The sequence below is a fragment of the Pimephales promelas genome, chromosome 18 (genome assembly GCF_988280905.1).
Source record: "Pimephales promelas chromosome 18, fPimPro1.hap1.1, whole genome shotgun sequence".
Taxonomy (NCBI): Eukaryota; Metazoa; Chordata; class Actinopteri; order Cypriniformes; family Leuciscidae; genus Pimephales; species Pimephales promelas.
Window position 1 is genome coordinate 32,422,412 of NC_142786.1, and position 22,074 is coordinate 32,444,485.

Genomic DNA, 22,074 nt, shown 5'->3' on the forward strand with positions numbered 1-22,074 from the left:
GTGGTGTTATTTTTTATTTTGGGGATATTTTTGAATTTATTTACTTCAAAAGGTACCATATTTTCTATGTAAATTATGCTTAATTTTATGTTTTATTTTTTTAACTTTATTAAAATGACATTCCAATAAGTTCTCAGAGCTAAAACCTGAAGATGAAGTGACTTTGCTGTCACCTGGTGTCTTATTTTGGCTTATTTTAGAATGCTCTAAATAACAGTTTTCCCCATTCATTTCTATGGGTGCCCATTTTTGACCCAAATACAAGATTAAGGATTTTTTTTTTTCACCCACTTAACATTGTAGAATTGAGTTTAAAAAAAAAAGTGTGTTCAGGAGGCAAACTTAGGAAAAGTAGCCAAGTCTTGTACCGCTCAGATCAAGGGAAGTATATTTTAGACATAAATCAAAACTATTTTGCCCACATTTGTCCAGAATACGGTTTTAGGGATAAATAGCCTTTTGTTCAACGGAAAGGCTACGCATTATGTTCATGAGGAAGCCAAAATGAGACAGCATTTCCTTATGTAAAATAAGGCGCTGTCTCTTTAAATGAGTGAATAGCGTGTGTCAGTAGTGAAACGGCGACTGTAGAGCAAGAGAACGGGAACTGATCGCCTCCAGATACACAAAGGGACATTACGATTCAGCATCAGTAACTATGGGCATCAAACTGTATTACACCACCGTCACTGCATCAAGAGAGGTGAGAATAAACCTGTGACCATGTGGATTCAGAAAGTAAGCATTATATCTGAAGAATGCAGAGTTCAATACATTTGAAATGGAGGATTAGGCTTCTAGACACACCCAACTGCTACGTTTACATACATCCAGCCACATTTAAAGGCTATAGAGACGTAAGAACGCGTCTAAATGCCGTACTAAAACACCATTGTAGCACTCAAACGTTTTAAGTAATTGCAAAACGTAGTTATTTGTAGATTCCGGATGTGTAAGTTAGCGATTGAAGGAAAGATGTGCATTGCGAGCGGAAGTCATGTTGTCTGTCTGTTGAATGTAGTTGGTCTCGCACTAATGGTGAATCGAGTAGGACTTGTATAATATTGTTTTGCACGAGCGCCCATTAGATGTTGCTCATAAATAAACACGTTCGCTTTAAATCGTCACGTCATTGTGGCAAATCCGATCGAAACGATGCATTTTAGCTTCTGCAAGTTACATTTCTGCTTTGTTGAGGTTGTGCACATCTGTAATGAATAAAAAAAGAATGCCAGCGATTTATGACTGATTTCGCTGCATTTTTATAATCGCGGGCCTTCAAGTCACGTGATGAGCAGAACATATTAATATCACATTTTTTGCTTATTAAAGTTTTACAATCTAATTAATGAGCAGCACTTTTGAGAAATGTTATTAAAATGATTTAGTCTACGTGGAGTGGGTCGCCCCTTATGGGCGCCACCATGTTGGGATCACGTGACCTGCCTTATCGCGCAAATTACTTGTTACATATTATTGATACAAACAACAAAAAATAATGACATGTTAGTGCTTGTTAAGGTGCTTTACAAAACACAAGTAATTAAAAAAGCAATTTAAACACTATAGCAACAATACAGCAGACATGTTTGACCAATTATAAATGCAGGGTAAGTGAAAGGATTGCTGAAAACATGTTTAATGTATGAGATATGCATTAAAGTCCCCTAATTCACCCTAATAGTAGCTATTTTCCCATTTAAATGTAAGTTAATGTTTAATTTTTAACCGTTGAATTGCCTAAGGTGTGGTTTCTGCAGATATGACCCAACTTCCCGAATACAGCCTCGTTGCATAGTGTTTCATTATTAATAATCAACTCAGCATTTTGTAGTGAAACCTCTGGCACCGATTCATGCAATGCATGATTTATTTTGGTTGGTAAAAAGACCAGATGAGAAGTGTTTTTTTACTGTACCATTTTAATGCATTTCCTGAATTGGTGCAGTAAATTAACTTCCCCAAAAATATGGCTTTTCAGGAAGTTGCATTCACATTTCTATCACTGTTGACCTTTTTATGTTTCAAGGGGCTGGTAAATTATTTTTTCGAAGATACTTTTGTGAATCTTGTGTATCTTTTGTAATTTGTTCTCTTAAAATGATCCTTGAGCTAAATTTGAATAATTCTAGCGGTGGCTTGAAAAATGCAAATCAGACAACGGCATGGTTCACTTATTTAACAAATAGGCCCTGGAAAGAGACTGTACTGTTATAGTTCTCCTTGTTTCTCAGGTCAAGTCTCAGCAGGCGGAGGTCATGCGTATTCTGGACAGTAAGAGCATCAAGTATGAGTTGATTGACATCTCGGTGGGCGGTGCAGTTCGGGATGAGATGAGGAGTAAATCAGGCAACCCCACAGCAATCCCACCTCAGATATTTAATGAAGACCAGTACTGTGGGGTAAGGAGGACTGGCAACACGGTGTTTCATGGTTCGAATTTAGGACTTCCCTGAAAATAGAAATTCTGTCATAATGTCCTCAACCCTTTTGTCAAACCTTCATGGGTTGTTTTCTGTGGAGCTGAGGTGCATCTTTATTTTGGCAGTTTTCTCTCATATTAAAGTACCATAAAACTAATCCATACTAGTCTTTTGAAGCCATCTTATAGGTTTGTGTCCAAAATTCAAGTCATTATTTACTGAAATTCTGCCAGTGAACACAAATTTAAAAGCAACAGATAAGCATCACATTTTCAGTGAATAATATCAGAATGAATTTTTTTTAGATAAACCATTCCTTTCATTTTGTCTTTCGAATGTATTTTATTGAATGGTAGTCCACCCAAAAATGTAATCCTGTCATCATTTGCTCTGATGTCTTTCTTCCTCTATACACAAAAGAAGATATTGTGAAGAATGTTGATAACCAAAGGATTTGGTTCCCATTGACTTCCTTCCCTATTTTTTTTTTCTTTATTTTTTTAATCCGTGCACTGGAAGTCAATAGGAACCGAAAGAATTTACTTTTATAAAGAGTTCTTTAAATTGTGTTCTTTTATGTTCTACAGAAGAAAAAAAGTCGTCATACATGTTTGAAGATTTTGGTGAAAATATCTCAATTCGCTTTAGAGTTATAGACATTTATATGAAAAAACACGTAAAAAATGACTGACACATGACTTTGTTTGAATTTTACTACCCCTTACTATCAATATTTTCGAATTTGGGCATTAGTGTTTAGCTATCGACCTATGTTTCCAATTTTCTGACGGTGGTTTCGTCTCGATCGGAGCAGCGGTTTCGAAGATATCGCCAAATGTTTTTTTTTTCGCGCTAAATTGCTACAATACACCAACCGTAAGACGAAACCCAACATGTTTGGTATCGTTGGACTCGGCAATGATTCAGGAACTCAAAAAGATGACTCCCGTGAAAATAAGTGAACCACACCCAAAGTTATAAGCATTTGAAATTCTTGGGTGAACTATCCCTTTAAATATAAATCATTCATTTTATACAATGTATGTTATACAATATACAGAATGTAATTCAATAAATAAAATAAAAATGTGTATTTATCATCTGATTCATTTTGTTTCAGAACTACATAGACACTCATCCCGTGTGTGTGTGTGTTTCTCTTTCTTTCTTTCAGAACTACGAGATGTTTTCTGAGGCAGTGGAGGCAGATACAGTGGATCAGTTTCTGAAGATTGCATGAGAGCCAAACCTGGTAGCATCCAACATCCTCTTCTCTTCCCTGGTCCATGTCCACATTCCCAAAGGGAGGCCTGCCTGTTCCCATCGCTCCGCTGGCGGTGCCTGCCTTATATGTCTCAATGCCATGCCATATGCCAAAAACAATCAACAGAAAAGCACATTCTCACTCTGATATTTACCCTCAATCTGAGACACCGTCACTCATTTACACCTTTGTGCTTTTGTTTTGATTATCTCGTTTATTTCCTGTCTTGCTTCCGACGCTTAAACGCCACTAATTTGTCTTAATCTTGTTTGCATCAGAGCGCTTGGATGTGTAGTAATTAGGTCAACTAATCTGGGCTGCAACCCCACGTTTATTCCAGATTGAACTAATTCACAGTCCAAGAAATAGTCCGGTAATTGAATCACTTTGCCAATTTGCATAGATGGCCTTTTTATATTCCCATCTAATGTACTGAGAAATCATTTGGAAATAGGGAACAATTCGCAAGCTGAACTTTTATTGTGTTGGTACCTTAAAAACACGCCCTAATCTCCAACATGATGATGTGAACTGGCTTTATTGGATTCTCTATTAAGCACACTGCTTTGTATGCTCTCGGATTTCCATTTAACATTCCCGAATTCAGGGATTGAAAAAACGTTAAACTGTGCCAATACATTGCTGTATGTGTTTTTCCATAAGCATATTCCTCTATCTTTGAGCTGTGGGTACAAACGTTGGTCTGGAGTCTGTAATATCTGTCGATTTACAGCAAAACACGTCTTGGTCATAACAAATCATATTTTGCAAATCATATTTTGCAAATTGCAAATTTTGCAAGTGATCACAGTTAAACACAATCTCTAACATAATGAATATTGTTTTATTAAGAGTGCTTTTGTCCAAATTATTTTTATGCAAACAAGTGATGATTTTAATGACTATTATACACACACATACCACTGTTTAAACACTTAAATTTAATTTACATTTATTGTTTTTTTGCATTTCTATAATGATAATTGTGCTCAATTGCAAAATGGAAGAACAAGTATGCAAAATATAATTTAGCTCCTTTTGATTTTTCAGTGAAATATGACCCAGACACATTTCTTTAGATGCAACGATACTTGCAGAAAAAGTTAATAATGACAACACGTCTGCTTAACTCCAACACATTCCTGTTATACCACAGAATTTCATCTCATTTTATACTGGTAATGCACTAAATGTTGGTGTAAATGTCATCTAGTAGCCGAATCAGTATGTACATGCTCTTCCATTGAGTTCATTGGAGGTTGTAGCATTGACATTTCCAGTAAGTTAGGCTCTATCGTGTTTTGTTGGTCATATTGGTACATAATTTATACTGTACACTTGGCACAGTCGTAATGAGTCGTGGTCCCACATCTTATTAATGAATTGAATCTGGCATCTGTAATGTCTGCTGCTTCCAGTTAGTCATATTTACAGTGTTCTTTGCGGGCGAGACTGAGGATGTGGGACCTGCTCGCATAGACAGCTGGCTCATAAAAACGATTGTGAATTTTCCTCTGTCGTTATTGTTTGTAACGATTTCTTGTGGTCTCTTTGTGCTGTACTGCTTTGCTATTGGACCAACGCCTTTTTGGCCAAAATAAAAGAATGATAATTAGGGAAAGAAATGTTGTTGTCTTCCAAGAAGATGGTGAAATTGTGATGTGTGTAGGTCAAATAAAAACTGCAACAAATAACTTTTTTTTTAATATAGTTTTTTTCCCATGTTGCTGGCATTTTCACATTTATTTGGCAGACATTTAGATTTGCTATTTAGAAACTGCAGGAAAAAAAGCAATTTTCATAATTAGCAACATTTTCATGGTAATCAAATGAATGTGAGTGTGTGAGTCAGTCTTTTAGGAGATGCTATGTTACATGAAGAGAGAACATATGGAACAATCATTATCAATATACAGTTGGGATCAAAACAAACACTTTTAGGATTTTTTAAATTGTAAAACAATTTGTAGGTCACTAATAGAAGGACATTTAGGCATTGGTCATTGGTCTTGCTTCCACTTGCTCTTTGAATCATTTTTAATCATGCATGATTATCAGGACTGAAGGCACATACCAGCACATCTCAGTGTAGTGTATGTACCGCCGCACCTGATAACTCATTAGAAAAGACTGACTTACAATGAAGACTGACATTAAAGGGTCTCTCTCTCTACATGATCTGCTTGTACTTGCATATAATCTTTGAACCTGAGCCTGAGGGGAGGATATTGACACATGATCAGGGAGCTGCAGTTAATTATTCATCTCCACTATCAGCTCTGCACTCTCACTACATAAAGTCGTAGGAGAAGGCCTATAAGAATTATTGTGATGTAAAATCTGTTACAAAATATGAAAATGTCTTAAATTTAGCAACATGTGTATATATGTGGTCCAAAGCTGCACTGCTGATGTGTTGCTTCCTCCAGAAAATTAGATGCCAAAGCGTAAACTCTTAAAATTGAGCCACATGTGGGTTAATTTCAACATTTAAAATATTTTTTTTTTGTCGAACATTACAATTCAATTATTTTAACATAAGAATATCCATATTTACAGCTAGTTTTGATCCAAAGAACTGATACAGTTAAGTAGCCATTGAAACGTAGGTTTAGCAGCTACATTCGTCTGAATTTAAAATAAAAGCGGTGTCTGTCGCTCTCATGTGGGTTTGAAAGGAAACACAACCCCTTTTCCACTTTCTCCGTGCTAATAACCATCCAATGGCCAGTGAGCAAATTTTATTAATGAGTCGAAAAAAAAACAAAAAAAAAAACAAGTTAAAAGTAAATAGCTAGCGCACGCAATCGACAAGCTATTTTGACTTTTGGAAAGTCGCAAAAAATAAGATCTGTTTTCAACAAAGAGTTTTGATCCTTACACGTTAATTTATACATTTTGAAGCCTATTTTAAGTTTTTTTTTTTTTTTTTAAACACAAGCAGACACAATAAAGTTAAAAAAATACAAGCAGGTTATAACTGGTGTGTTTTATTTCATAAATATAATATTTTAAAAAATATATATTGAGAGGCTTTTTTAACCACAGACTTCAGGCGATTTAGCAAAAACCCGTTCAAAAACCCCATTGACTTTAGGGCGAGGGGACCGGAAGTGCTAAAATGCTAACTCTATGATGCTAACTCCCTTCCGCGTTTTGGCCTACAAAGTGACGTCGTAACTTCGGCTTCTCTTCACACAGCTTCGTGCCCTTGCGCAGTTACTCAGTTACTTTCAACAAGTGTCCACTTCGAGGAAGACCTTAGGGCGTAGTGTGGGTATTGACCATAGACTGTAAAAAAATACAGGGCATGTGTGTCTCACTCAATACTTATTACCCTCTGCTGGTTCTTCTCGCTTCTAGATGGCGCCGTCGGACAACACAACTTCTTTATAAACATTTGCACGTGCTGCGAGTTACTCAACCTGGTTTTACTTAAGAAAGAAAGAAAGAAACGGACTTTTTGGAAATAAAAATACGATAATTTTACGGTAATGTAAACACACTTTACGAAATATAACAATACGGACAGCACAAATTACACGAGCGCAAAATGAACAGCCTCTGGATGGGCAACGTGAGTTCAGCAAATATAACGTATCTCTCTATATTTAACTAAGTGTTCAATTGCGTGTTTACAGTTTGTACAACGATAATGTGACGTTAAAAGTATGTATGTGTTGATAGCTGGAGTCCTACATGGATGAAGAGTTCATTATCAGAGCTTTTGCTCATATGGGAGAAACAGTGATGGGAGTCAGGCTTATCCGAGACAAAATAACAGGGTATCTATCTATCTATCTATCTATCTATCTATCTATCTATCTATCTATCTATCTATCTATCTATCTATCTATCTATCTATCTATCTATCTATCTATCTATCTATCTATCTATCTATCTATCATTAAGTGTCAGGATGTTGTTGATCTCTTCAGGAAAATGGCAGGATATGGCTTTGTGGAGCTGAGAGATGACACTGCAGTAGAGAGATGCCTCCGCAAAGTGAATGGAAAACCTTTACCTGGTGCCACTCCTGTAATCATTCACAATTTATTCTAACTTGAAGTGATGACCAGTTCATATTTGTAAAATTTTACATTGCAGAACATTTCATTTAAAAAAAAGTTTGACTGTTCTATCATAACCTGAAAATTAAAATGCAATCTTTACAGCCAAAGAGGTTCAAGTTGAGTCGGTCCACTTACGGGAAACATGGTGAAAGCTGGTAAGAAATGCATATTTTCCTTTTTATGAGCATTTATTTTTTTTATGAATTGTGCAATATAGTGCTGCAAGCAAATAACTGAAAATGTCCAGGGCAGTCACAAAGTGGTCAACATCTATCAAACTATCAATACGTAAAAAAAAAAAATGTTCAGACAATTAAGTGAAAGTTAATAAACAGCTAACTTGATGCGATTCATTAAAACAGCATGATGCTCTTACTGCTGTTCCCTGCAGCTCTACGTTCTCCCTCTTCGTGTCGGATCTCACCCCAGACGTGGATGATGGCATGTTGTATGAGTTCTTTAATTTTCATTTTTCATCCTGCTGCAATGGGAAGATAGTTCTGGACAGCAAAGGAGACTCAAAGTGAGACCTGATGGAAAAAGTTCCTGTCAAATGTTTTCCTCTTCATTTCCTTTTGCTGATTCGTGTTGTTTTGTAGGTGCTGTGGCTTTGTGAGCTTCGAGAGTGAGAGAGAGCAGAGACAGGCTCTGGCAGCACTCCAGGGTGCCTCTGGACTCGGGAAGAAGCATATACGCCTCAGTCTGGCTGCGAATAAATTGTGAGTATTTGTTATGATAGGAAATGATGTGGTGAGGTTGGATTTGTTTCTCTTTCCTTGTTAATCTGCACACAAATTTTGCCTTTTAAATAAAAAAAAAACACTGCCGTTTTAAAGTTTAAGGTCAGTAAGAATTTATTCAGCAAGGACACATCAAATGGGATGGGCAACGATTAATCGCGATTAATCGCATCCAAAATAAAAGTTTGTGTTTACATGATATATGTGTTTGTGGTGTGTATAATTATTTTGTATATATAAATACTAACACATGCATGTATATATTCAAGAAATTTCTTAATATATCAAATATTTATATTTATACATAATATTAATTATGTATAAATAATAAATATATGAAGTATGTATGTACATGCAAATATTTCTTAAATATATACATGCATGTGTGTGTATTTATATATACAAAATAATTATACACACCACACACATATATTACGTAAACACAAACTTTTATTTTGGATGCGATTAATCATTGCCCATCCCTAAACATAACAGGAAAGACACTTATAATGTTGCAAAATATTTCTATTTAAATAAATGACGTTCTTTTGACCTTTCTGCTCATCAAAAATGTATCATGGCGTCCAAAATAAATAAATAAATAAATCTCGTTTCAACATTGATAATAGTAAGATATAATTATTGCACATCAAATCATCATATTAGCATGATTTCTGAAGGATCACGTGCCACTGAAGACTGGAGGAATGATGCAGAAAATTCAGCTTTATCATCACAGGACTAAATTAAAATATAATATTATAACAATGCACTTTACTATATATTTCAGTAGGTATTTAGAATGTGAATTTTGTCACGCATTTTTCACAATATTTCTGTTTTTACTGTATTTTTGATACAAAAACATTGACGTTAAATGTTTCTAATCCTTCCCTACTCCAGGAAGAAGAAAGAGTCGTCTGAGAACAAAAATGGGCAATTCCATGCAGACAGCTATAATATTCATAACTCCTATCTGAACCAGTACTATTACCCAGGGTACCCCAGCTACTCGTCTACATATGACTGGAACTATGATTACAACGGCTTAAATCCTCCCCAAAACATCCTACAGGTACAGTAGATGTGATTTAATATGTGGACGATTTTTTCAGGACATCAATCATTAACATTTGATTAAATGCAGATTCAATTCTATTCCTATTACTGTCAGTGGTGCTTGTTTATCAGACTGTAAAAGTTAGATTATATTCAGTGTTTTGTTAGCCTTAGTGTCTAATAAATATGTTTTTTTTTTGTAATCACAGGATGAAGAGATGGAGGATGACCTAGAGTGTAAGTTTTAATTTGCGTATTGGACAATGTTATCTAACTTTTTTATTTTTATATATATATATATATATATATATTTGGATTCAATATTCCACATAAGCACTTATCACATCTTTTAATTGTAACATGATGATGTAATACAAATGACAGTTTACACTATATAAAAGCCTTGATTATATTACACTGCATCTTGTTTCTCTGTGTTGCAGATCCAGACTCTGGGATAAATGTGATGGAGGAAAATGAGCGATTTATGGACCAGAGTGAGGAACTTTACAGTGCTCTGATTGGTTGTTTCTTCCAGCCTCCTGAATCATGGGACGGGGTCACCTGCAGTGTTGCCTGTTACCTTCCAGAACCAATTTATCAACATGAGGATATGGACTGAGTATATATACTCTTGGTTTTTCACTCGTCTACTGTTTGTTTATATTACAAAGAATCCAATGTTAAGGTAAATGAGGACGATTAGTTGGACATTTAGTTGATTTTTTTTATTTTTATTTTTTTAAGAATGCAGCTTTTGCAGTACTGTATGTGATTTAAAATGTCATTGAAGAAGTGTATAAATGAAATGAATTCAGGTTTGTTTGTTTTGCCACGTTCTTTTGTTTGGAAGTGTACAATAAACAGTAAGTTTAGCACAATAAATAACTGATATAAGTTTTGGTTTGAACAGCAATGTCTTGTTTTTTCTATTAAAAGATGGTTATGGTATGACATATTTTATCCATCTAGCTTTATGCATATACCAAATCAAAATAAATCCAATAATAATAATAACCCAATAGGGGTTTGCTAATTTGGCACCATCTGTTGATTTGTACTCACTCACTGACTTATTATTATTTATTTTTTTTATAGGCCAAAAAAAAAACATGTAAGCTACAAGAAAGAAGAAAAAAAAATATAAATATATAATTTAAACTACAAAGTGTTTCATTCAGTGGTAGCAAATAATGATAAAAGATTAAATAAAATAAGGTCGTTTATATAAATTTGAAGATATAGAGAAAAAGACTTGTGCATTGTTTTTATTAGTGTAGATTTGAGCTATTTACGGTTTATTTCTTTAAATCACAGTGTGTTTGTGTACCCGGTTTTGTTATCACGTGCTATTGAAGGCACTGCCCCTTAGCGGAAGTACAAAGTGCATCATACCGGAAGTCCCGAGTAAGGAGCGGCCCTGAACTCAAGTAAGACCATTACGTTACATTTATTTCTCAGAAATAATAATAACAACGCAATGACTGGTTTAATATGGACAAGAAAGCGTCTTTACATGTCAGACTTGGCTAAATCCGTATGGTATAATGCAGCATTATGTTGATTTTGTGTCAGTATATTTATGCTAATACTACTAGGGTGTTGTTTTGTGCTTTAACTGGTTTTTGTTTGAATTGTAAGTTAGTATTTTTTGTGGTATTTAAGAGTAAACCAGTCTGTTGACTTTTTATAAATAATACCGAATCATTTATCATGTAACAACAAAAGTTTCCAGCGGCGTTTTACGTCATTAGTTAGTTAACGTTAGCTCACCAACTTAGCTTTCACTGTTCTGGTGTCAGTTTCTCTATAACATACTTTTATGGTCACCTGAAAATAAATAAACGACACATATACTAGTAAAATAACGTAAATGACCATTAATTGTTAGTACCACCTATTTAAGTGTACTGTGTAACGTTAACGTACTATTATTGGTTATTTGCATATATATCATGATGATCTTTTGGTTATTTGCACATATAATTATATTGTTTAAGTATTTAATCCTTACTCATCTGCCCAGAATAACGGTAATAGTGCTATATATAGACTTTTACTGCATGTTTAGTGTGATACTGGTGAAACATACTTGTTGACTCTGCAATATGTGTAAGCTGTTTAACTCTAACGTTACATTGTTTCTGAATAGTTTTTTTTGAGATAATAAGAAATTTAATATCATGATGATGGAGACAAAAATGTGCTGTTAATGTTCAGCCTTCATGTTATTGTTCAGTCATTTACAATGATGGATGAATTTTACATTAATTAAAATATTACTGGTGTGACTCTAAACATAACTTCTAACATACTTAATGTTTAATAAATTGACAATGTATATAAAGCCATTTCGGCCTTAAGAAAAGGTATGATATGCATTTTATCATGCATAAAAAAATGGTCTGAACAAAAACAGTCAAACTTTTCTGAAAAAAACAAAAAACAGATGACGTTCATTTAATTTATTAATTCTTACATTCGTTCATATAATTTCCCTCAGCACTCGATTGTAAAGGTTTTCGAAAGTTGTAGTAAAACCTCTTACTCCTTCCACCATGTTTTCACACAAAACAAAACATGACAAGTATTACTGTGAGTTTTTCAAATTGTGGAATTCAAATATGGCTTTAATGATAATTAAAGAAGTAAATAGTATAATACTAACCATTGGGAATGGTTTTTCATCAAAACAGTAACCGTTTCATCCCTAATGGTGTTAATGTGTCAGATTTTTAATTTAATATTTATTTTGTTAATCTTCAACCTTTAGTAGGTGAAAGTTATTCAGGCAGTATATAGCTAATACAGTTTCTAGGCTTTACAGTGCACACTCATACTGTGATCTGGGCTGTATCATCATTGCCACCGAGTGTGTAAGGTGACTACACACTGTTCCTTACACTAGTTAAAGGCACAAGGTGGTTACAATCAATGATAAGGCATTATAGTGTGTTGTAATATAATTGCTGTTTCTCTGTCTGCAGCATTTTTAGGCACTGATATACACTTCCTGCTGTAGTTTCATCCACCCTTTCTCCCGAGACATCCATCATCGGAGCCAGCAGAATATCCTGGAGTCATGTCGTACGGAAGGACAGAGCAGCGCGTCCCACCGAAAGACTTCATCAGCCTCATTCAGACATGCAGCTCCAACATTCAAAAGATCACACAGAACAGTGAGTGTCTGAGACTGCTGGATCTGTGTCGGTTGTCATTTAGTTAATTAATCAATTAAGAAAGCAATTAATCTAAAGATGCTACCAGGGAGTATATCACATAAATTTGACAATATAGTGAATGGTTCATGATGATTAAGCTCTGCATTAAACTGTTTCACCCTCTGGGGTTCTTAATTTAATTTTTTTTTTTTTCTTTTTTACTTTTTTTCTATTTAAAAAAGAAAATCATAATTGTTTTTATAATATTTTTTCTTTTCTTTTTTGGTGTTTTGAGAAAATGTCAAAAAATACAAAAATTTATAATTAGTATTAATGCAATAATTATGACCAAATTTTCCCCCATTGAATATAATAGAAAAAAAATATTTTAAAAATAATTTTTTTTTTAAAGCTGTATTTCATTTTGGAGTCAAGCCTAGGCCTCATAAAAGCAATTTTTGAAATTAGATGGATGCCATCTCGTGGACAAACTGAGCTTTTTAAAAATGCAAAACACATGTATAATCTGAATTTTTTGGTGTGTATAAAGGTGTGTGTGTGTGTGTCTGTTTTGCACTCTTGATGTTTTATAGATTCACCCCTTCACTGTTGTGTGCTTTTTTTCAAGACTGTTGCTGATTTGTAGATTGTACGCACAAAAAAACTCACATTTCACATTTTTGCCAATTTCCCATTCATTTCCTATGCGGGTCATTTTTGACCCGAAGGTCCAGAGTGTGACTATTTTTTTTTATGACCACTTAGACTTTTCAAATCCTGTCCCCAATTTTTTTGGGTGTTCATATACCAAGTACCATTAAAGTCACCAAGTTTCGAACCATTCCGATGAAGCTACGATTTTTTACATTTTTTTTTATTTAAACGCTTCGGGTCATTATTGAAATCCTGGCAAAAAAAATCTGTGCTTGAACATACTGAAAGGACTACATCCCACTGTCAGCTTGCACAAGGAGATAACTGTTTATTTAAGCAGATATATGGGTCTATATTCGTCATTTTAAAATTAGACCAGCCTTCTGTTATGCTTTCATCACTTTTTCTCTTACTCTTGTGCATTGATTCGTTCGCTAAACAGTGTTCTCTCTTTTACTGACCCCGATTCTACAATGGGGGGGATTGCATCTGACTAGAGCCAACGGTGCCGCTGACCATCGGCTTTAGTGTGTCCCTGGCTTAAGATTGAGAATGAAAATGAAGTGGAAAGTAACTTTCTGAATTGTCTGACATCAATTAATTTCTTGAAGAACATGTAAGGAATGATTGACGACAGGCCGTTGAATTATTAGAAACATAATGCACACCCGAGGTGGTAATGCGGTCGAGTGGCCGTTACGCCTCGGGTGTGCATTATTTTTGAAATAACTTAATAAATTTTTTAATAAGTCTTATGCTTACCAAGGAATTTATTTAATCAATTTATAGAGAAAAAAAGTAATATTCGTAAAACATTAATTTTCTATATGAACATATATTTTAAATGTAATTTATTCTTTCAACGACAAAGCTGAATTCTTATCAGCCAGTAAATGCATTATAAATGTTACTATACTATTCACTGACCCAATTTACAGTAATATGCATCATTGATGATTAAAATATTCATTAAAAAAACTTTTGAATGAGCGTGCTAGTGATTCTTTAATAATCTCTGAACTCTTGATAAGATTGGTTTTATTAAGAATTTCAAAATGAATTGGGATTTTTTTTAATTGTAAATCAAATGTGATTTTATTTCTTACTAATTTTGCTTTGTTTTTTTTGTCTTATTTCCATGCACAAAATAATATTTCTTCTTGTTTTGATGTTAACTATGATTTATACATTTGTTAAATAGATTCACACTACCATCCCTATTTGCCTTCTGCGAGAGACCGGCATTGAGCCTGATTTTAGAGTAACTTTTTTTTTTTTTTTTCATTAGCGGCTCAAATCAAGAGCATGGTGAACCAACTGGGAACAAATCAAGACACCAGTGAACTGCGTGAGAGACTGTGAGTATTTAACTCTTGACTTAATTCTAGCTGTTCACTTCACTTGTATTGTAAGTATTTGTGATTTGTATACAGTCAGCAGGTGCAGCACTACACAAACCAGCTGGCCAAAGAGACCAACAAACACCTGAAAGACCTTGGCGGACTCTCTCTACCCGTCTCCCTGTCTGAACAGGTGCGTTTGTATCTGCAGGCTCACAGAGTGATGTTTACATGAAGCCTAATGAAATAAAAATGAAAAGGTCCGTTAATACGGAGGCGTATTGCATTCACTTGAAGAAAAAAAATCTACTCTGTTTTTCTGAATTAACGAGTTAATTTTTCATGAGAAAAAGTTTTTGCTCTGTTTTTCTGAATTAATGAGTTAATTTTTCATGGAATTTTTTTTTGCTCTGTTTCTCAGAAAAACAGAGCAAAAACTTTTTTTATCATGAAAAATTAACTCATTAATTCAGAAAAACAGAGCAAAAAAAATTTCTCATGAAAAACTAACTCGTTAGTTTAGAAAAACAGAGCAAAAAAAATTCTCATGAAAAATTAACTCATTAATTCAGAAAAACAGAAAAAAAAAATTCTCATGAAAAATTAACTCATTAATTCAGAAAAACAGAAAAATGTTTTTTTCTCATGAAAAATTAACTCCTTAATTCAGAAAAACTGAGAATTTTTTTTTTCTCATGAAAAATTAACTCATTAATTCAGAAAAACAGATTTTTTTTTCTCATGAAAAATTAACTCGTTAATTCAGAAAAACAGAGTAGGTTTTTTTTTATTCAAGTGAATGCAATACGCCTCCGTAAGTTAAAGGCGGTGTGGTTAAAACCAATGATTTTCATCTTTAAACAGAGACAGCAGAAAATCCAGAAGGACCGGCTGATGAATGATTTCTCCGCTGCTCTCAACAACTTCCAAGTGGTGCAGCGCCGAGCCGCGGAGAAAGAGAAGGAGTCGGTGGCCAGAGCCCGAGCAGGGTCTCGCCTCTCTGTAAGATATGCGCTTATCGGTCCTTTAAGAGTAATGTTTCCACACTAGTTCTGATCCAAACCCTTGTGAAAGGGTTAACCGTCTCCATAGGTTAGGCCAGAAGCCTAGGTGACACTGACATTCATGATCGCCATGCAAACACTGCTCCACATGTAAATCGCACAAGGCTCAACTACATTTACATTAGTTTGCAATAGAGCCTGATGTTATAATCAGGAGCTCAGGGCAAGAAATGTCTAGAGCAAGTACATTTAATAAGGTAATCATAACAATAACCGGTAACACTTTACAATAAGGTTCATTAGTTAACATTAGTAAATGCATTAACTAACGATGAGCAATGCATTAGTAACATTGTTTAGTTCAGTGCATTAACTAATACAACCTTTGATTTTAATAACGTATTAGTACATTTTGGAATTAATATTAAGTAAGATTAATAAATGCTGAAGAAGTATTGTTCATTCTTATTCTTAATACACGTTAACTAATGAACCTTATTGTAAAGTGTTACCCAATAACCTTACAAAAATCAATCTCTCCTTATTTGAAAAGCTCTTTTTTTTTTTGCCCTACACACAAATATTTTATTGAAATTGATCAAGTCTTTTATTAAATAAATGAAAATACTTGAGATCAAACACTGTAAAATCATTCATTGTGGCATGGTACATCTACTTGGTTACACTATTCAAACAATACCCAGTGGGGAAAAAAAAGAAATTGTGCCCTTTTGTGCGTGCTCGGCAAATAAAATGAGTTGCTGACGCTGACCTATGTTTAAGATATTAAAAAAGTATTCTTCAGTATGTATTGTTGACGTGCTTTTGTGTTGTGATGTACTTTAGGCTGAAGATGGAGGTCATGAAGAGCAGCTCGTCTCCTTTGATAAGTATGTGTCAGATATTCCCTGATTGTGAGCTCCCAGCACTGAGTAAAAGCATTGCAGTTGAAAACATACTGTGTGTGTGTGTGTGTGTGTGTGTGTGTGTGTGTGTGTGTGTGTGTGTGTGTGTATGCAGTAATGATGACTGGGGTAAGACCACCATTCAGACAGAAGATGTGGCCATAACAGAGGAGGATCTGGAGCTCATCAAAGAAAGAGAAACGGCCATTCGACAACTTGAGGTCAGTTTGCTCTTTTCCTGCCAGCACTACCTGTTTTGTTTTGGGATATTCAGTGTGTCAGTTTAAAACTAAAGATGCTGCACAAATATATGCAAAGTCACTTGGACAATCTGTAGTTGTCATTACACACTACATTTACCCTGTTTACACCTGCTGTGAACATGAAGTGTATTCTTTGTGCTGTCATCTGTACGTTTGCTCATTACCTCGTCTGTTATTGCAGTCGGACATTTTGGATGTGAATCAGATTTTCAAGGATCTTGCTGTGATGATCCATGATCAGGGTGAAATGATTGGTGAGTACTTCAAGCAAACATGAAAATTCTGATTTTTTTATAGAAAAAGCATGTTGAAATGTATCAATTATGAGACATCAGGCTTTTGAGGAATGTTTATTTGTACATATCTCTATCAGCACAAACTGTGTGATTTTTACCCCCATCTAGTGGTGAAAAGGTATATGACCATAGAGCGAATATTAGTTTCTGTTCCTCTCAATTCTGATTTCGTTTTACCACACACACACACACACACACACTGAAGACACACGTGTGACGCTTGTGCTGTTTTTTTGCCTATATGAAGACAGAAATGATTGAACTTCCTCTCCAGGCTCTAGATCCACTCTGAAAGTCATTTCGTGATTATTTAACCGCTTCATTTGTGAAACTATCATCATGACGATTATGACAAAGTTCGCTTAAACTCGACCGAAATATATTACTGTTGTACAGTAGAAATAGAAAATGTCCAGATGTAATAATGCATTAACACTAATACAAATAAATTATTATTTTTTTTAAACAAAACTGAATTTAAGGAATAATCCATGTTTTAATTTTAACACTAAAGCTCATTGTGCAGCACATTATTTGACAAAAAGTTTATGATAAAATTAGTGTTTAATGGCCTAATTTTATTACCAGCAAAAACACAGAATTAGTGTAATTTTTTTTTTTCATATATCTATATATTTTAAAAAATTAATAATACATGATTTGAATTATTATACATTCTTTTTGATGTCTAATAATAATAAAAAATTACATGCCCGCTCCGCTACAGTGGCAGGTAGTGTAGTGTACTTTTACCCCCCACCCCCAAAAAAAAAAATCCTTGGGGAAACACTGGCCTCTGTCTTGGATGAAAAGCAACCCCACACATGGATGGTCTCGGGGTGCTTCTTATTGGGCGATATAATGACAACTGATATTTATATGCATTTTATTACAGATAGCATAGAGGCTAATGTGGAAAGTGCAGAAGTGCATGTGGAGAGAGGAGCTGAGCAACTACAGAGAGCAGCTCAGTATCAGGTACAGTACATCTCACACACACACAAAGACAGCTATGGCATTTTTTTAAAAATATCACAAATGCATTCTCGGTTCGAAGAACACCTGTGTCTTTCAGTTTTTCATGCACTGTTTTCTAAGTCATTTTGGGAGGACAACACAGGACTCCACACTGTGCCCAAATGCATTTTGCAACCTTTTTTCCTGCCAGTGCGATTAAATTTAGTTAGAGTGTTGAAACTGAAAAGAGCCGCCATCTCTGTTGCATATGAGAAACGGCAAACACAAAACCACACTACTCGTTTGAGCTGCACAGCACAACCAGTTTATCAGCTCGAATCAATAATAGGCAGCGAAGCGCAAGCTCAGAACGGGCCGATCTCGATCACGTGACACCATCACTACACAGATCAAATGAGAAAACGTTTGAATTCTCTGCTGTGTTATTAAACACCACCAGATCTATTGAGAAGCATTCAAACTGAGTGCAGTTCTCTGTTATACATCATAAAAAGTCAGATCAAATAGCACTGACGTGGAAAGCATGAGAAATTGTGCCATGAATGAACACAAATCTAACTGTAATTGCTAACTGTAATGATTTTGTGGTGGTAGTAGTCTAATGTTTTTACATTATTTCAAGGTATAACCTTTTGAGAGTGAAATTCAAGCATTTTTCAGGGACACTTTTTCTAGCACTTCAGAGCCCTAAATATAATGTAATTTTAATGTGATGACCAAACAATTTGGGCTATAACCAGTAGATGACAGCAGAGGAGCAGGTATTGGCTCATTAGCCATTTCCACTCCCTAATATTTTTTTTTTGCCACACATTATGCTTTTAATTTATTTTGAAATATGGATTTCATATTATTGAAACATCAATTATCAAGTCATCAGGAAATAAACTTTTGACAAGGTTTGAAAGTCCTCAAAAACGTCTTCAAATTGCAAGTAAAGAGTGGTGGTCCTTTAATCTGGAGGCCTGCAACATCAATTCGAGTTTCGATTTGGGCAAATGCATCAAGATCTGATACTATGCATGTTGCATACATTCTATTTGATGATAATGACACTATTTTCTTTCCATCACTGTAGCAAAAGTCTCGTAAGAAGATGTGTATCCTGGCAGTGGTCCTTTCCGTAGTGATCCTCATCATCAGCATTATTATCTGGTATTATTCCAAATGAAGATCCTTCCTCCACCCTTCCCCTTTTCCTCTCATTTCTTTAATTTATTTTCTTGCTTGCAAATCCAACGCCATCCACATGTGAAGGGAGGTCAATGGCCCAGTAGGTCCATCTCTGTAGGTTTGCTGGGTTAGATGCAGTATGAAGTGGCTAAAGCGAATGTGACATTCCATAGCCTCTCTCCTCCGGCCCTTTAGTTCGTAATCGAGGAGGAATTAGCTCACGGTGTGGTGATATAAGATTACATTTAGATTCTTGTGATACATTTCTAGCACTAACACTACTTTACATTTCTTAATAAAACCAGGTTATTTCCTTTTGAGATAAGGTGTAAAATGGCATTTAATGACTGAATTGTTTGTTTTTACATCTTACTGTAATATAATTTGGGCTTTAGATGTCTTGTATAATGTACATTTCAAATATGTCAAACTTTTCAAGTCACTCCAAAGGTTAACAGCAAAATGCTTAGATGAGCTGCAGAATTAATCGTGCATTGTTGCTGATACCAGTGATAACAGTAGACCAGGAGAATTGCAAGAATGAAGCAGCAATGATACCTAAAGCTCAAACATCTCTGAACTTCAGTTTCAATACTGTTTCTGGTGTCAAAGCATAGGTCTATTAATCATATAGCTGTATATGTGTTGTATAAGCACTTGTAATCAATATTATGGCTGAAACAGATTTGTATATTTCAACATTAAAAATGATGTAAAAAGAATTGCACTCATACTTTTAGAACATACAAAAATGAATGTCTTTTTTCTTTTAAACAAAATGATTTATATGACTGCTATGAGTAAAGAAACATGTCTTAATCAAGTCTGCCTTCCTGATTCTCTTTTATAATTATTCAAGCCAGATTTAGCAGTGGTGAAATGAGCACTGTGAATGTGACCAGTCAGGATATTCTATATATTTCAGAAAGTACACACGGCATATATGCTATATCAGCCCAGCATTCAGTGCAGTATTTTAATTTGCTTTGGTTGTGTGGGCTAATTAAAGTTAAGGCTTACCATTTAAAAATAGCAGAATATTAAACTTTGCCGGGCAACTAGTGTCCCACATCGTTTTTGCTATGGACGTGAGGGTAGGTTTCAATGGGATAATATTTAACACGGGATATTCATCTGGTGGGCAATAGAATATAAGAAGCCAGCCAAAAACAACCGGTGGGTACATAATAGCCACCTTGGTAACCTCGTAGCAATTCACTGATCTTGTGACGGCAAGACATGCATGCTCACAATAGAAATATTAGACTTGACAGCAGATGTCAGTGTTAGACTATTTTTGGGGTTTAAAGGGATAGTTCACTTTGAAATTCATTTTTTATATGTTTTAGCTTACCTCAAGGGCATCCAAGATGTAGGTGTCTTTGTTTCCACAGCATTTTCAATTTTGACATTTTTTGGTCAAACCGTTGTTGTCTGTGAAGGGGGTCCTCAATCGGTTCACCTCAGCTTGCACAGAGAAGTCAAAATTAAACATGATTTAGCTAGTGACTTGTAAATGTAAGTACACACTGATTGCCTAAGACATGAAACGAGCGGTTTGTGTGAGAAAACGAACAGTATTTTTATCGTTTTTACCTCTTGTTAACAGCCGTCGAACTATGATTTCAACTGAACCGTCTCCAGAGACGTCACGCCGGAAGTGATCTCTCGCGCGTTTATGTCAAGCATTGTTTACACGGAGATTTCGGAAGTTTTAGCTTTCACTAAACGTATCGAAATCGTCTGCGATTTCCCGTATATCTAAATATGTTTAGTTAAAGGTAAAACTTCCGAAATCTCCGTGTAAACAATGCGTAACGTAGACGCGCGAGACATCACTTCCGGCGTAACGTCTGGAGACGGTTCAGTTCGCTTCAGTTGGACATCTGATTCAGATCAGTGCACGAGGTAAAACTATATAAATACCGTTTGTTTTCTCACACAAACCGCTCGTTTCGTGTCTTAGGCAATCAGTGTGTAACTTACTTACTTTTACGAGTCATTAAATCATGCTTAATTTTGACTTCTCTGTGCGTGCTCTTTGAGGTGAACCGATTGAGGACCCCCTTCACCTCCAGTGTATGACTGACAGACAACAACGGTTTGACCAAAAAATGTCAAAATTGAAAATGCTGTGGAAACAAAGACACCTACATCTTGGATGCCCTTGAGGTAAGATAAAACATATCAAAAATTAATTTCAAAGTGAACAATCCCTGAGAGGTAAAGTGAAAGACATTACCTCTACTGAAAGTATACCGCTCAGTAGCCTACTGACTAAAGTCTTGTGTGTGTTGTGCATTCTTTTATTTAGAATTGGTACTTTTATGGAGTTTGTTACAAAGATAACTGCTACCAATGTGAGCTTTCATTTGGGCCTGAAATAGTCACATCAGCAAAACACAGAATTAAAAACATGTGCATAAACCGTGTCATTTAACAAAATGACTAACCTTTAGTTCTCCTCATCATCTGACTCGATATTTGTCGACTGAGCCTCTGCTTGAACCCAGAAATCATGATGGATGTGTTGCTCACATTCTGTGGTGGAACAGTCAGTGGCGGTTAATGCCAAGGAGCAGCTTGCCCTTTGCAGACAAATAACTGATGGTTATAAAAACACTTTTATAGTTTTATTATATAAATGCTGCTATGCTTCTCTTTGTTGTCAGTGAATTATGACGTTCACAAAAAAAATAATTAACTATCAGTTTATGTATGTCCAATGTGATTATTTCGGA

The 22,074-nt window shown here is 35.1% G+C and overlaps 3 protein-coding genes across 5 annotated transcripts; all 3 read left to right on the forward strand.

Moving 5' to 3' along the window:
* The first annotated feature begins 545 nt into the window (after nucleotides 1-545).
* sh3bgrl3 (SH3 domain binding glutamate-rich protein like 3) lies at nucleotides 546-5,381 on the forward strand. The gene is made up of 3 exons (XM_039680863.2): nucleotides 546-703; nucleotides 2,235-2,402; nucleotides 3,598-5,381. Exons 1-3 carry the CDS (start codon nucleotides 659-661, stop codon nucleotides 3,661-3,663), a joined length of 279 nt encoding a protein of 92 aa, XP_039536797.1. The 5' UTR covers nucleotides 546-658; the 3' UTR covers nucleotides 3,664-5,381.
* A 1,330-nt stretch (nucleotides 5,382-6,711) lies between these two features.
* On the forward strand, nucleotides 6,712-10,469 carry trnau1apa (tRNA selenocysteine 1 associated protein 1a). 2 transcript variants are annotated; one of them, XM_039680448.2, is made up of 10 exons: nucleotides 6,712-6,960; nucleotides 7,051-7,264; nucleotides 7,375-7,472; nucleotides 7,626-7,725; nucleotides 7,863-7,915; nucleotides 8,152-8,283; nucleotides 8,360-8,479; nucleotides 9,404-9,575; nucleotides 9,769-9,796; nucleotides 10,003-10,469. In XM_039680448.2, exons 2-10 carry the CDS (start codon nucleotides 7,241-7,243, stop codon nucleotides 10,179-10,181), a joined length of 906 nt encoding a protein of 301 aa, XP_039536382.2. In that variant the 5' UTR covers nucleotides 6,712-6,960; nucleotides 7,051-7,240; the 3' UTR covers nucleotides 10,182-10,469. The 2 variants fall into 2 exon arrangements, with proteins under 2 accessions (XP_039536382.2, XP_039536381.2); XM_039680447.2 differs by having other exon boundaries at nucleotides 6,712-7,264.
* A 429-nt stretch (nucleotides 10,470-10,898) lies between these two features.
* stx12 (syntaxin 12) lies at nucleotides 10,899-20,156 on the forward strand. Of its 2 annotated transcripts, none has more exons than XM_039681092.2 (10): nucleotides 10,899-10,989; nucleotides 12,547-12,738; nucleotides 14,663-14,732; nucleotides 14,808-14,907; nucleotides 15,579-15,716; nucleotides 16,565-16,608; nucleotides 16,739-16,844; nucleotides 17,068-17,140; nucleotides 18,078-18,160; nucleotides 19,239-20,156. In XM_039681092.2, exons 2-10 carry the CDS (start codon nucleotides 12,642-12,644, stop codon nucleotides 19,329-19,331), a joined length of 804 nt encoding a protein of 267 aa, XP_039537026.2. In that variant the 5' UTR covers nucleotides 10,899-10,989; nucleotides 12,547-12,641; the 3' UTR covers nucleotides 19,332-20,156. The 2 variants fall into 2 exon arrangements, with proteins under 2 accessions (XP_039537026.2, XP_088978715.1); XM_089122589.1 differs by lacking the exon at nucleotides 10,899-10,989 and adding an exon at nucleotides 11,079-11,101.
* Nucleotides 20,157-22,074: the final 1,918 nt, after the last annotated feature.

Bases quoted from the DNA above. Each gene is read 5' to 3' on its own strand.
- sh3bgrl3 (XM_039680863.2), top strand. From the start codon at position 659: ATGGGCATCAAACTGTATTACACCACCGTCACTGCATCAAGAGAG. The intron at 704-2,234 runs GTGAGAATAAAC...CTTGTTTCTCAG, and splicing joins CCGTCACTGCATCAAGAGAG to GTCAAGTCTCAGCAGGCGGA. The intron at 2,403-3,597 runs GTAAGGAGGACT...TCTTTCTTTCAG, and splicing joins ATGAAGACCAGTACTGTGGG to AACTACGAGATGTTTTCTGA.
- trnau1apa (XM_039680447.2), top strand. From the start codon at position 7,241: ATGAACAGCCTCTGGATGGGCAAC. The intron at 7,265-7,374 runs GTGAGTTCAGCA...ATGTGTTGATAG, and splicing joins ACAGCCTCTGGATGGGCAAC to CTGGAGTCCTACATGGATGA. The intron at 9,576-9,768 runs GTACAGTAGATG...TTGTAATCACAG, and splicing joins CTCCCCAAAACATCCTACAG to GATGAAGAGATGGAGGATGA.
- stx12 (XM_039681092.2), top strand. From the start codon at position 12,642: ATGTCGTACGGAAGGACAGAGCAGCGCGTCCCACCGAAAGACTTCATC. The intron at 14,733-14,807 runs GTGAGTATTTAA...ATTTGTATACAG, and splicing joins AGTGAACTGCGTGAGAGACT to TCAGCAGGTGCAGCACTACA. The intron at 17,141-18,077 runs GTGAGTACTTCA...ATTTTATTACAG, and splicing joins TGATCAGGGTGAAATGATTG to ATAGCATAGAGGCTAATGTG.